The 14,252-nt window shown below is 52.1% G+C and overlaps 1 protein-coding gene across 1 annotated transcript in view; it reads right to left on the minus strand.

Moving 5' to 3' along the window:
• LOC310849200 (TBC1 domain family member 20-like) overlaps positions 1-11,881 on the minus strand; it is a 17,498-nt gene extending 5,617 nt beyond the window's left edge. Inside the window, exons 1-6 of the mRNA XM_083749297.1 lie at positions 11,790-11,881; positions 7,737-7,925; positions 5,154-5,234; positions 4,419-4,605; positions 1,758-1,847; positions 621-762 (exon numbers count right to left, since the gene is read on the minus strand). Of these exons, the coding sequence (XP_083605423.1) occupies positions 621-762; positions 1,758-1,847; positions 4,419-4,605; positions 5,154-5,234; positions 7,737-7,925; positions 11,790-11,862 (762 nt within the window). The 5' untranslated portion in view covers positions 11,863-11,881. The remainder of the gene's footprint in view (positions 1-620; positions 763-1,757; positions 1,848-4,418; positions 4,606-5,153; positions 5,235-7,736; positions 7,926-11,789) is intronic.
• Positions 11,882-14,252: the final 2,371 nt, after the last annotated feature.

Raw genomic sequence — 14,252 nt, forward strand, 5'->3', positions numbered from 1 at the left:
TGCGCAACAGTTCCACACCTCTGCCCCTTAAGGTGGAATGGAAATCTCAACAGGCGCCACGCCCCCGCAGACAGTGCGCCATACCCCCAGGATGCACACCATGCCCCTGTGGGCGTCGTGCAATGCCCCCGGGATGCGCACCATGCCACCTGGGACGTGCACCAGCCACGCCCCTGCCTGCTCTCCGCCCCGGTGCAGGAGCATGAAGCTCCACCCCTGGGAGGGAGTTCCATGGTTTAGCTATGTGCTGTGTGAATAAGGCTTTTAAAAAATTCTGTCCTGAATATTTCAACATTCAGTTTCACGAACGTAATGAGAACAGGAATAAAACTTTTTTTCTGTTCACTTTCCCCATGCCAGGCATCATTTTACAAACTTCTATCATGCTGTCTCTGAACATCTGATTGGCAAAGGCTTTTTTACAAGGTTAAACTCTCAGGATTCTAAATTGGAGTGCTAAACTCCACTATTGACCACAGCCATGAAGACACACCCACACCCAATAGCGGTAAGAAAGCTCTGAAGGTGGGTGGGGGCACCAAAGAGGACCCCCCCAAGAGGAAAGCTCCCTCTGCTGCGGCACAGTGGCCCCTGCCCTTCGTCCCTCCAGCCTGACTTACTGCAGCAGCAAAGTAAACTGCCATGAGAGGGTGGGAGGCCAGGAAGAAATCATAGAGGCGAAGGATGTGCTGGAAGTTGGCAAGGACGTGGCCGTACCAGGTGATCAGCCAGCTCAGGGCGAAGATGGTCCCCACCTCAGCTCTGCAAGCGGAAGCAAAGAGAAGGAGTCACCACTAAGAAGCCCTTGGTCTCCAAAGATAACGTTTTTTGATATCTGACGAAAACAAAGAAAGAAATACAATAACTTGGAACTGCGTGTGAAAAAATTGTAGAAATAATAATCGGAAGCCAAATGTGTTTGTTTTGTTATCTGCTTTTTCCTTTTCCTCCCCCCCCCCTTTCCCCTCTCCCCTTATTCCCCCCTTCTTTTTCCTTTTTCCTTTTCCTTTTTTGTGTGTCTCCTTTCTTGGTCTTCCTCTTTTCCATATGTTAACAACAAGTTAAAAGTGTAATATGAAAACTTCAGTAAGTTAAAAGTGATGTTGTGTAATTTTCTATGACTATTTATATATTGTTAAAATTGGTTAACTGTAATGAATTGATGGAGCAACTACTGTGGTTTTCTTCCCTTTGCCATTGTTGAATTCTAGATAAAGTATTATTCCAAAAAAAGAAGAAGAAGAAGCCCTTGGTCTCCATCATTTTGGAACCTGCCCTCACACCTAAACCCACCTAGTAAAGGTAAAGGGACCCCTAACTATTAGGTCCAGTCGTGGCCAACTCTGGGGTTGCGGCGCTAATCTCGCTTTACTGGCCGAGGGAGCCAGAGTACAGCTTCCAGGTCATGTGGCCTGCATGACTAAGCCGCTTCTGGAGAACCAGAGCAGCACACGGAAGCGTTGTTTACCTTCCCGCCGGAGTGGTACCTATTTATCTACTTGCACTTTGACGTGCTTTTGAACTGCTAGGTTGGCAGGAGCAGGGACTGAGCAACGGAAGCTCACCCCGTCGCGAGGATTCGACCCGCCAACCTTGTGATCGGCAAGTCCTAGGCTTAGTGGTTTAACCCATAGCGCCACTACAGCTTTGCAAATGCCCCTGTTTTTTTTTTTAACTTTCAGCCTTCCCTGCTTATATCTGATTCCACAAATGCCCACCCACCCTGGGGCATGGGGTGTGGGGTGGGGAGAAGATACCTTTGCATGAAGTCATGGAGTCGAGGGCTCTCCTGCTGCAGAACAGGCATGAGGTAATTGAGGATGTGCTTGGTGCTGTCCATAAAGTCCCTGGAAAGCAAAAGACGAGGAGGTGAAATCGGTCATGATCAAATGGGCACAAGATATAGGTCATAACATACAATTGGGGAAAACTGTGGAAAACAGATTTAAAATTCACCGATTGCTCTCTTCTGAACGAAAATTACATGAAAATGATGTATAGATGGTATATAACACCAGTACAGATTGAAAAATGTATAAAACTGGGTCAAACACATGCTGTAAAGAAAAGCAAGGGACCTTTTATCATATGTGGTGGGAATGCAGAGAAATTAAAAAATTCTGGGAAATGATATATAACGATCTGAAGAAGATGTTCAAAATTACATTTATAAAAAAACCCGGAGGCTTTTCTGTTAGGAATTGTAAGACAATACCTGCCAAAGGAAAAGAAAGAATTTATTTATGTATGCAACAACAGCGGCAAGACTCTTGAATGAACAAGGATGGAAGAATGAGGAAACCCCGACAAAAGAACAGTGGCAAGAAAATTAATGAACTATGCAGAACTGATGAAACTGACATGCAAACTATGAGACAAGGACAACTGTGACTTTAAAGAAGAATGGGAACCTTTTATAAATTATTTTAAAAGACAACAAAATGAATTGGACTCCTTGGCAGGTTTTGAATAAAGATACACAAATTTATTGAGGGTTAATATAGTAGACAGATAATATAAGGATGTATACCATTTTATAATATGCAGAAGTTAAAACTGGTGGAGAAATCAGAGAGAGGAGCTGAGCGAAGTCGTGGGGGGGAGGGAGGGAGGGAGGGAGGGTCTGCTGGGGAGGTGGGAGGGAAAAACTTGGGGGGGGGGGAATAATGAAGATGATTTGTTTGAATAATTTGTTACAGTGGTGCCCCGCAAGATGAACGCCTCGCAAGACGGAAAACCCGCTAGACGAAAGGGTTTTCCATTTTGGAGGCGCTTCGCAAAATGAATTTCCCTATGGGCTTGCTTCGCAAGACGAAAATGTCTTGCGAGTTTTTCCCCCTTCCCCCCCCTTTTCCTAAGCCGCTAAGCCGCTTATCAGCTGATCCGCTGATAAGCCGCTTAACAGCTGATCGCTAAAGGTAAAGGTACCCCTGCCCGTACGGGCCAGTCTTGACAGACTCTGGGGTTGTGCGCCCATCTCACTCAAGAGGCCAGGGGCCAGCGCTGTCCGGAGACACTTCCGGGTCACGTGGCCAGCGTGACATCGCTGCTCTGGCGAGCCAGAGCCGCACACGGAAACGCCGTTTACCTTCCCGCTGGTAAGCGGTCCCTATTTATCTACTTGCACCCGGAGGTGCTTTCGAACTGCTAGGTTGGCAGGCGCTGGGACCGAGCAGCGGGAGCCAGTGGCGTAGCGTGGGGGGTGCCAGGGGTGCCGGCCGCACCGGGCGCAACATCTGGGGGGGCGCGAGTCCAGAGGGAAGGGACAAGTTCCTTCCTCCGCCGGGCTCCCTGCCGCCGCCGCCGCGCTCCACTCACTGCTCGCAGGAGGAGCAGCCGCTGCAGCAGCGCCAACGCCGCCACCGACGCCTGGCCGGGCACGGGCAGCCTCCGCACCCCGCCGCCACCGCCATCCCCTCGGCCCAGCCACAGGCGGTCGCTGCTTCTGCCGACGGGGAGGGAGGAGAGCTCCGAGGGGCCTCGCCGCGCCCTGCGCTCCCCAAAACCCTCTGAGAGGAAGCCGGCGGGCGGGCGAGGGTCTCCCAGCGGAAGGGGGCGCCCCTGGCTCCGGCTCTCAGCGCAAGTCTCAGCCGCGGGGGGGGGGGGGGGGCGAGGACGGAGCGCGGCTGAAAGCCCCCAGACCCGGCCGGGAGGAGGCGAGGCGCTCGTCAAGCCCGGATCTGGAGTGCCTCGGAGCGCGGACTCCACCTACAGCCCAAGGAGAGGAGGGGGCGGGGAGGCGCCTGAGGGGAGGGGGCTTCGGCTGCCTCGGCCCGCGGGGGCTCCGCAAATAATAAATTTAATAAATTCCTGCTGAGCCTTAAGGGGGGGTCCTTGGCTCCTTCGCTTGCCCCCAGCCCCAGTGGCGTAGCGTGGGGGGGGTGCAGGAGGGCCGGCCGCAACATCTGGGGGGGGGCGCGCTCGCACTCGAGTGCTAAAATCCACTGGTTAGGGGGCGCAAATTACTTCCTTGCCCCGGGTGCTGACAACCCACGCTACGCCACTGGCGGGAGCGCACCCCGCCGCAGGGATTCGAACCGCCGACCTTTCGATCGGCAAGTCCTAGGCGCTGAGGCTTTAACCCACAGCGCCACCTGCGTCCCAACAGCTGATCGCTAAAAGCCGCTAAACCGCTAATAGCGCTAATCTGCTAAGCTGTCAATGGGCTTGCTTCGCAAGACGAAAAAACCGCTATACGAAGAGCCTCACGGGACAAATTAATTTTGTCTTGTGAGGCACCACTGTATGTGAAAATTGTTACTAAAAAAACTTTAATAAACAACAACATAAAGTCCCTAGAAAGAACATGGAAGCTGGGGAGGGCCATGTTCAATGCTGCCACTTTCAACAAAAGGTGTGTTTTCCCCCTCCTCTACCACCACCATACCTCTTCCCTGTGCCCAGTCCAGGTGACGTACCTGAGATGAAGCGTCGAGAGCCTCTCCAGCAGAGCAACGGCCATGCGCTCGCCAGAGACCAGCAGCAGGGTCACAGCAATGTCGTGGTAGCCCTGGTAGTAGTGCAGCTCAGGGTGGGTCTTCAGCACGTGGAGGATGATATTGGTCAACTGCTCCTGGAGGGCCTGACGCTGCCCCTCATGCATGCCTGCGCAGGGATCAGGCGTGGGTACAGAAGGTATGTTCTGTCTGTCAAGTCTATGGAGCCCATCTTGCTTTATTGGCCGAGGGACCTGGCGTACAGCTTCATGTGGGTCATGTGGCCAGCAAGACTAAGCTGCTTCTGGCGAACCAGAGCAGCGCACGGAAACACTGTTTACCTTCCCGCCAGAGTGGTACCTATTTATCTACTTGCACTTGACGTGCTTTTGAACTGCTAGGTTGGCAGAAGCAGGGACAGAGCAACGGGAGCTCACCCCATCGCGGGGATTCGAACCATCGACCTTCTGATCAGCAAGTCCTAAGCTCTGTGGTTTAGACCACAGCACCACCCACGTCCCACTCTGCAAGAATACTCTTTCTCAAATACTCTTTTGTGCCAACTAAGGTCTGAGGACTAGGCAAAGGAGTAAAAAGGAGGTCATAACATTTTCTTTTTCAAACACCAACACCGCCCTCCTTGTTGCCACGGGCATGTCCTCCATGGCTGCACCCCTTCACCCCTCCCCTTCCTCTCCTGCAAGAGACCTGTCTCACCTGGAGGAAAGCGGCGAACGGAACGGCGCACATCCAGGAGGACCTGGTGGCAATCTTTGTGGTTCTGGCGCACTTCCCGACCTGGGGGAGAAACGAGGAAACGGGTTGTGGGTGGGATGGCTCAGCAATGGGCGCCCACCGCCAGGCAGGACGCAGCATGCTCTACAAGACCTCTTCACGCGTCGCGCCAACTTTCATCCCCTGCCCCTGTTTTCAGCTGCGCCAGCTGAAGAAGCGCCTTGGTTTGCCACAAAAGGGCTGGCAGAAAACAAAACAGAAAAACCAACAGCCCACACATGCACAACATCCCAGCATGCCCTGCACCAAGATGTCCTTAACACAGGTGCCCAGAGATTCTCAAAGACTCCACCCCATGATGGCAGTGGGCACACTGGTAAGGGCCCCTGAAAGTGGCCATGGGGACCATGACTCCTCTTCCTACCTCAGCTAATGTCAGGGCTGGGGTATAAGTAAAACAACAACAACAACAATATTAAGTAGGAAAGGCAGGCTCCCTCCATTCTTCTGCAGCCCCCTCCCTCCTCTGCTTCAGTTTCTGAGTCTGAACTGCTCTCTGCAGCCGGCTCTCTTGGCTCCCAAAAGCCTGTTGCCCCTTCAGCATCTAACCATTCCTCTCCCCACTCCTCCCTCCGATCTCTCCTTGGTCTCCCACCACCAATCCCTGGGCTCTGAGCCTTCCTCCTCTGAGGTTTCCCTTGGGGGTCCCCCGGCTGGCGCATCCTACCACTCCTGGCCATCCAGTCAGTCCCTGACAGCTACCAAGAGAAGACCCGGTTTGGATGGCACAGCCAAAAAGAACCACGCAAGGAGTTCCACAGCGGATGTTCACATAACTTCAACTGTGCCTGCAAACTATGCCACGCTGGGTCTAGAAAAAAATGAGAGCCAAGCTATAGATTGTGTGAACAGGGCTTTTCCTTCATCCAATCCAGGGCATGTCAGTGTTAGTTTCTGTTTGCCACTGAGCAGCTGCTTTTGGAGTCACAGGACTCTGTTTACATTCCAGGGATTCCAGGCTATTGGAAGTCTCACGGGAGAAGGGAGACGGGAGACGGGATGTGACATTAGTGGGTTTCCTGCTTCCTTTGTTCAGTTGCTCTCTGCTTTCACAGAGAGAGGATGTCTTTTTTTGTCTGCGTAGTTAGGATAATAAAACTCTTTGCAACGTAGCCCAAACCTCTCATCTCTTTCCTGTGCTGGAAAGGAACGTGCCTTGGAGCCTTATCAAAGGCTCAGGTCGTTAAACACGTCAGGAGGCGATTCCGAAGGACTCGGGGGAAGAAAATGAGCTTTATCAACTTGGCCGAGCGGAGATCCCGAGAGTCAGAACACTGAATGTCAAGATCTCCAGCACCTCTGCTAACACTGCTTGGGAGCAGGACAGTATGCCCTAATTGACTACTTCTGAAAACAGCCTGTTGTGTCCTTAGCATGTGCCACAGCAACATGCCTTGAATCAGACTCCGCCCACCTCGTGCCTTCCAGGTGTTATGGACAACTCCCATCATCCATACTGCCTGGGTGCGGGATGTAACTCAAGCAGTCAAGTTCAACACTTCCTGTTTGCCCAGAGTGGACACACAGGGGGGATGAGACTCCAGCCAGGAGGACTTCCTGTCACACCTGGTCTGGAGCATCTTTCCCCTGCATGTGACCAGGTAGATGGACGTGACCCTGGGAGACCCCATAAAAGGGCCGGTCATGCAGCCATCTCCCTCTTTGATGCCATGATCTCTTGATGTCTCTTGCTGTCTGCTGGTTCTCAGCCAGCAGCACATGGGCTCTTATCCCTACATGGGATCAACCCACTCTCGTTTCTGTAACTACAAGCTAAAAGCCTGCCTTCAGGGAACCTACTGTGAACTGAATGGAAGTAAACTTCTTATCATTATTTCAAAGAGAAGACTGCGGTGTCTTTATTCTTTTTAAGAGGGAACAAAGGAGATGTACCAGGATCAAACCCAATCTGGACAGGCCATATTGGATTGCTTAAGTGAAGAGAGAGAGGAAAATTCTCAGGGATGTTTCACACCCTGGCCGGAAACTTTATTGATCTCCTGCCCTCGGGCAGAAGATATAGAAGCAGGATTAGTGGCACCAACAGGGTAAAGAACAGCTTCTGTCCGTGGGCTGTTAGGCTGCTGAATGAAAAGATAACAACAGGGCAACTGACTTTGGTGGGTGTGCGTCAGTAAACGAGGGGAATTAAGACTAAGAGAGCTGAGTGGGGGGTGCTCCTGTAATCTCACTGTATACAAGTTGTACCAGTGACAATAAAGTATTTCGATATATTGTGGAATGTACTCTGCTGTTGACTCACTAGCGTGAGGGAGGGAGGGAGGATAATATTTATTCAATATATCCTCTCCTACTACCCACAACATTCCCACACCGGGGTTGCTGTGAAATGGCATCGTAAAAACTGGAACATGCTGGCCTACATAGGCAAATGCAGGCCACGGGCACCCAGGCACTGCTGGGGAGCTGCACCCAGTCCAACGAGACACACGTGGCGCAAGCCTTTGCAAGAACTCGCCTCCTCTCCTGTCCTGGGTGCCATACCTGGCTTGGGTGGCAGGCTATACACGTTGACGCCCAGCAGTTTGGGCCACACCTTCCGGCGGATCTCGTCCGTGAGGAGCCCGCCCTGGCTCAGCGCCGCGGCCCGGAGGCTCTCGACATCGACGGGGTCTCTGGTCAGGGCCTGGTGGATCAGCAGCCGCTTCTGCTTCTTCTGCAACCCAGGAGGCTCTGCGGAAAGGAGGGGGAGAATGACAGGGGTGGGTGCCAAAGGCTGTGGCAAGGGCCTTGGCGCCCGCACCCTGCCCAGGCTGGTTGGATCCTCTTTGGAGGGTGGTCTGGTGCTGCCCAGGGCAAACGCCAGGGAGGAGCAGCCTGTGCCAAGGACCATCGGGCAGAGCAATGCCCTCGAGGGACACGGCAGCCAAGACTCCTCCACTTGGCACAGTAGGCATTGGCTTCCAGTACGTTTCTGGGCACAAAGTGTTGGTGCTGACCTTTAAAGCCCTAAACGGCCTCAGCCCAGTATACCTGAATTAGCGTCTCCATCCACACCGTCCAGCCCAGACACTGAAGTCCAGCGCCGAGGGCCTTCTGGTGGTTCCCTCATTGCGAGAAGCTAATTTACGGGGAACCAGGCAGACGGCCTTCTTGGTGGTGGCGCCCGCCCTGTGAACACCCTCCCTTCAGATGTGAAGGAAATAAGCAGCTATCTTATTTTTAAAAGACATCTGAAGGCAGCCCTGTTTAGGGAAGCTTTTAATATTTAATGCTGTATTGTTTTTAACACTCTATTGGAAGCCACCCAGAGTGGCTGGGGAAACTCAGCCAGATGGGCGGGGTATAACTAATAAATTATTGTTATTATAAAAGGAGAAGAGAAGACTCCCTGGAAAAAACCCTGATGTTGGGAAAGATGGAGGGCACAAGGAGAAGGGGACGACAGTGTTCTCGAAGCTACCAGCATGAGTTTGACCAAACTGCAGGAGGCAGTGGAAGACAGGAGTGCCTGGCGTGCTCTGGTCCAGGGGGTCACGAAGAGGCGGACACCACTAAACGACTAAACAACATTATTATTATTATTATTATTATTATTATTATTATTATTAGCCCTTCAAGGAAACAGGGGCAGAAGCAGCTCGGATTGCTGCTACTTGACGTTATGCAGGGATGTTTAATTGTTTAAAAACCCATGTGCCACCTGGTATATGCCAAGGAGAAAGCCCCTGTCCGCAGAGATTTCCCAAAGCCAAAGAGAAGCCCTTGAAACGCCTCTGGTCCCAGGAACCTGTTTGAACCCTAGAATGTGAGACGACTGGGTGAATATTTTTGTCTGAGTTGACTCAGCAGTTGCTAGGAGATGCTTGGGAACAGCAGCACCAGAGAGCTGGGGGTGGTCCTGAGCTATTGTTGCTGCAGAACTAGGCTGAGATGAGATGCCAGGGTCTCTCCCTGGGCTCAGCTGAGAGGCCTGAAACTTTTGGCTCCTCCCCTCCTTGAACTGTTTCCATTCCAGTTCGTCTTTACAAGAACTCTGCAACTAAGAACTAATTCATGGGGTTGCTTTTTTTCCTCCTCCCTACTAACACCTTTTCCTTTTGTGTCATGTCTTTCAAACGGTAACCCTGAGAGCAGGCACTGTCTTATTATGGATATTTGCAAGCTGTTCCTTTTTCAGGCCAAAAACTGCATTTATTTATTACATTTATATGCCACCCTTCATCGTAAGATCTCAGGGTGGTTCACAGAATAAAAAACAGATGAATCTCAACGGTAAATGCGTGCAACGCTTCTTAAAAATAGAAGTAATGCTTTGAAAAAAAGAAATGCAAGCTGGGAACCATGAAAACCTACTTTGGCAGCTGCAGAATGCTTTCAAATATGCCCAATTTAATTCAGGTAAAATGGGTTATTTGGTGTCAGATTCAAGTGGGAGCCCAGATGAACCACTAAATCTCCTGTTTTCTGCTCAGCAGAGCCTGCCCCATCCATCTCTGCCTGCTAGCATGAGCTCCGAGGCCTGAATGTCAAGACCATGACCCCCCCCATGTGTTATGGGTGCCAAGGGACACCCCCTCAACTGCATCAAGGGACTTCAAAGGGGAAGAGGCCTCAGGGGCCTTGGGTGGCTGTAGAAGTGCAAATATCCAGAGTGTGGGGTCAGGTGGGATTACTATGAGGAATTATAAAATATGCACCAAGCCATTGTGTCCACGATGAATGCATTGTGTTGACTGGGTTTGATACATAATAATTTGATGTGCTTTTGAACTGGTAGGTTGGCAGGAGCAGGGACCGAGCAACGGGAGCTCACCCCGTCATTGCGGGGATTCGAACCACCGAACTTCTGATCAGCAGGTCCCAGGCTCTGTGGTTGAACCCACAGCTCTACCCGTGTCCCTCTTACTTTCTTATCCTTACTTAATTAGGATGCTGACTAGGAGACCCTCAGCCTGTGATGGTCCCTAGCCTCCCTCAGAGAGTTGTTGTGAAGATCTACGGCTGGGGAAGAAGGAACATTGTTATTTGGGAAATCCCAATAGATTTCCCAAATAAAGGCCCCTGTGGGAGTGACTAGCCTCCCTCGGCTGAGGACTAGCTTCTTGTCATTTTGCTTATTGCATAACTCTAAGCCTCCTTCCTGGAGTCATCTGGGTCAAAGGATCCAGCGGTTGCAGCAGCAGCAGCAGCAGCAGCACCCACGGGTGCTGTCAGTGCACTGCAGGGCTGCATCCGCCACCTGCATCCCTCTGCCGGGCTCAGCAGGGAACAACCAGGCGAGATGGAGCTCCAGGCCTGCTGTTGCATGGGGGGGGGGGGGTTAGAGGGGTCAGGCAGAACACCTGCTCCGCATGCAGAAGGCCCCCTGCTCCCAAGGCACCTCTCTCCAGGGAGAGCTGGGGAAGACTGCTGCCAAGGGTGGCCTAGATGCAAGCCGAGGGCCAGGCGCTCAGCAGAAGGCAGCTTCCTGCATTGCAGCGGGCTGGACTGGATGACCCTTGGTGGTCCCTTCAAGGCCGGATTTGGGTTTGATGAGGCCCTAAGCTACTGAACGTAACGGGGCCCTTTATATGCCCAGCTGTCCTTTGTCAACACTGTTTTATGTGTTGAATATATGTTATACGATAGGGACGCGGTTGGCGCTGTGGGTTAAACCACAGAGCCTAGGACATGCAGATCAGAAAGTCGGCGGTTCGAATCCCCGCGATGGGGTGAGCTCCCATTGCTCAGTCCTTGCTCCTGCCCACCTAGCAGTTCGAAAGCACGTCAAAGTGCAAGCAGATAAATAGGTACCATTCCGGCGGGAAGGTAAACGGCGTTTCCGTGCGCTGCTCTGGTTCGCCAGAAGCGGCTTAGTCCTGCTGGCCACATGACCCGGAAGCTGTACGCCAGCTCCCTCGGCCTATAGAGCAAGATGAGCGCCACAACCCCAGAGTCGATCACGACTGGACCTAATTCTCAGGGGTCCCTTTACCTTTTATATACTACAGTGGCACCTCGGGTTAAGAACTTAATTTGTTCTGGAGATCCGTTCTTAACCTGAAACTGTTCTTAACCTGAAGCACCACTTTAGCTAATGGGGCCTACTGTTGCTGCCGCACCGCCGGAGCACAATTTCTGTTCTCATCCTGAAGCAAAGTTCTTAACCCGAGGTACTATTTCTGGGTTAGCGGAGTCTGTAACCTGAAGCGTATGTAACCTGAAGCGTCTGTAACCCGAGTTGCCACTGTATATGGTAACTGATGGACCTAATCCAAAGCCATTTGCCACTGCTGCTGTATGTAAGTTTCGTTTTATTAGTTTTTTATTTGATATTTTGGGAAGGTACATCCAGGGTTCCCCCCCTTTTAATTTCTGGGGGCCCGCAAGAGAGTGGTGCCCTAAGCTAGAGCTTGTTTCGCTTAGACGTCAATCCGGCGCTGCCGTGGAGCCTCCGCCGGGGCTCCCCCCTTGCAGTCGTCGGGGCTGGAGGAGGAAGCCGAGCTCCTTCCTCCGTGCCCGGCAGCCCGTCCCGGCCAGCTCCGGGGGTGGCAGCGGCTCCCCAGCTGTGCCCGGGCTGCAGCGGCTCACCGGACCCCCGTGCGCCCCTCTCACCTCCTCCTGCCGGGGCTCCTCCTCCTCCGCCGCCGCCCCCGGCACTCCGCCGCCGCCGCCGCCGCCCGCTCATCGCCCCGTCCGCCCGCTTGCCTGCCACCCGGTGCCCAGCTGGCAGCAGGAATCCCCGCCTCCCGCCGATCCCATTGGAGCCACGGCCGGCGCTCGGAGGCCCCATTGGACGCCCGCCCCGTCCATCTGCCCGGTGGGCGGGGAGAGGCGCTTCGCCGCGCAAAGCCTCTCGGGACTGGTAGTTCTTTGCCGGCAAGGTGCCCGGGCGCCCCCTGGGGAGGGAGAAGGCGGCCGGGCGGGGGTCCCCGGGATGGATCTGGGGCCATTGCAGCAGCGGAGCCTCCAAGGGTCCCTTTTTCCCAGGGACAGTCCCTGTTCTTGATTGCATCCGGAATAGTAATAGTAATAATAGTAGTAATAATAATAATAAATGTCCCGCTTAGGTCGTCCCTGTTTGCACCGGAGGAATGTTGGAGGGGATGGAGGCAGCCCTGCAGAGGGAGAGTTTTTGAAATGTTTTATGATGTTTTTATATTTTACGTTGGAAGCAGCCCAGACTGGCTGGGGAAACCCAATCAGATACTCGGGGTATAAACAGTAAGATGATGATGATGATGATGATGATGATGATGATGATGATGATTTCATCCCGTTGAGGGAATAGCACATAGACTAAGGTTACCAGATTTTTTTCAATGAATCCGGGGACACTTATCAACTTCAATGGATTTTGTATGGGAAATGATTTGTAAATCGGGGGACTGTCCCCGGGAAACGGGGACATCTGGTAACCTTAACCTAGACAGTGGCGTAGCGTGGGGGGTGCAGGGGGGGCCGGCTGCACCGAGCGCAACATCTGGGGGTTAGGGTTAGGGGGCGCAAATCCACGGGTTAGGGGGCGCAAATTACTTGCCTTGCCCGGGGAAGGCTTCCAAGATGGCGCCGAGGCAAGTCACGCTCCCCTGCGCTCCCCGGCACTCGTTTTTATTCTTTTAAAACTTTATCTTAATTGCCCTCCGGATGCCAATTTCTAACGGAAAACATTTTAAAGACTCAGCTTGCCTTCAGCTTGTCCCAGCCTGCTCCCTCCCTCCTTATCAGCTGCCTGGTCAAGGTTGCCAGAGAGGAGAGAACGCTGCTGCCTGAACTGAGAGCAGAGAGAGCAGAGAGAGAAGCGAACTGCTCACCCGACCAACGGAGGGTAAGGAGAGACACGACTGTGAGCCCTGCTTTGAGACTGGCTCATAGACACCCAGCTCTGCTGCCCCGGCGCTCACTTTTATTCTTTTAAAACCTTATCTTAATTGCCCTCCAGATGTCTTTTTTTTTTTTTAACAAACGGAAAACATTTTAAAGACTCTGAGTACTTTTACAATTCCTGCTGCCTCTGAGAGCTTCAGCTTGCCTTCAGCTTGTCCCAGCCTGCTCCCTCCCTCCTTATCAGCTGCCTGGTCAAGGTTGCCAGAGAGGAGAGAACGCTGCTGCCTGAACTGAGACCAGAGAGAGAAGTGAACTGCTCACCCGACCAACGGTGCCTGGAGAAGGAGGGTAAGGAGAGACACGACTGTGAGCCCTGCTTTGAGACTGGCCCATAGATACCCAGCTCTGCTGAACACAGAGAAAGATAAAGCTTGGAGATTTGGGGGTCAACTGAACTGACTGACCCCCGCCCAGCTGGGGGGCTGTGTGAACTAGCTGGAGACAGCATTCCTGCTTCGCAGGTGAAGAGGAAGTGCAGTAGCTGGAAAGACTCCTTATTTTAACAAACTGTTCTGAGGAGACCAGCATTTATACTCTCAGAGACTCCTGATGAAGGCATCCTGAGTTTTGCTTGTTTGTTTGTTTTTGTTTTATTGTTGTTGTTGTTTTTTATAGGAAGTTTTTAATCTAGAGAAATATACTGAGGCTGTTGATGAGCACATCAGGAAGCTGCTGTAGAGAGCAGGTGGGAATATAGATTGATACCCCCACTTGCCCCCCAATTTAAGGCAGTCGCACCTGGGGTAAACTGCCCTCTCTCTACATCAAGACAACTTTTACCATGGTTTTTACTAGAAGAACATATAAGGAGTTGGGTATACTGCCTGACTCGGCAATCAGCCCCCCGGGCCCTGGTAAAAGACAAAGCAAAATCACAAATTACTTCCCTAAGATGGAGGAGGATAAGAGTCCACAAAAAGAGTTAATTCTTGATGAAGTAATACCCCCCTCTCTAACTGTTCTTGATTGGACGTCTTATTTTAAAGAGACATATCAAGATACTGGAAATATTAACTCTTCATGCAACCTAGCGCAAGAACTAGCTTTAGCCGAGGAACTTCAGGAGGGAAATACCTCTATTACTAAGGAACAGCAGCCCACGGAAGAAATTACATCTACCCATCAAAAAATACTTATTCCAAAATACTCTCAAACAGAACTGAGTGACGGCTGCCCTTTGGATTATTCCCT

The sequence above is a fragment of the Podarcis gaigeae genome (genome assembly GCF_964106915.1).
Source record: "Podarcis gaigeae genome assembly, chromosome: 7".
NCBI lineage: Eukaryota > Metazoa > Chordata > Lepidosauria > Squamata > Lacertidae > Podarcis > Podarcis gaigeae.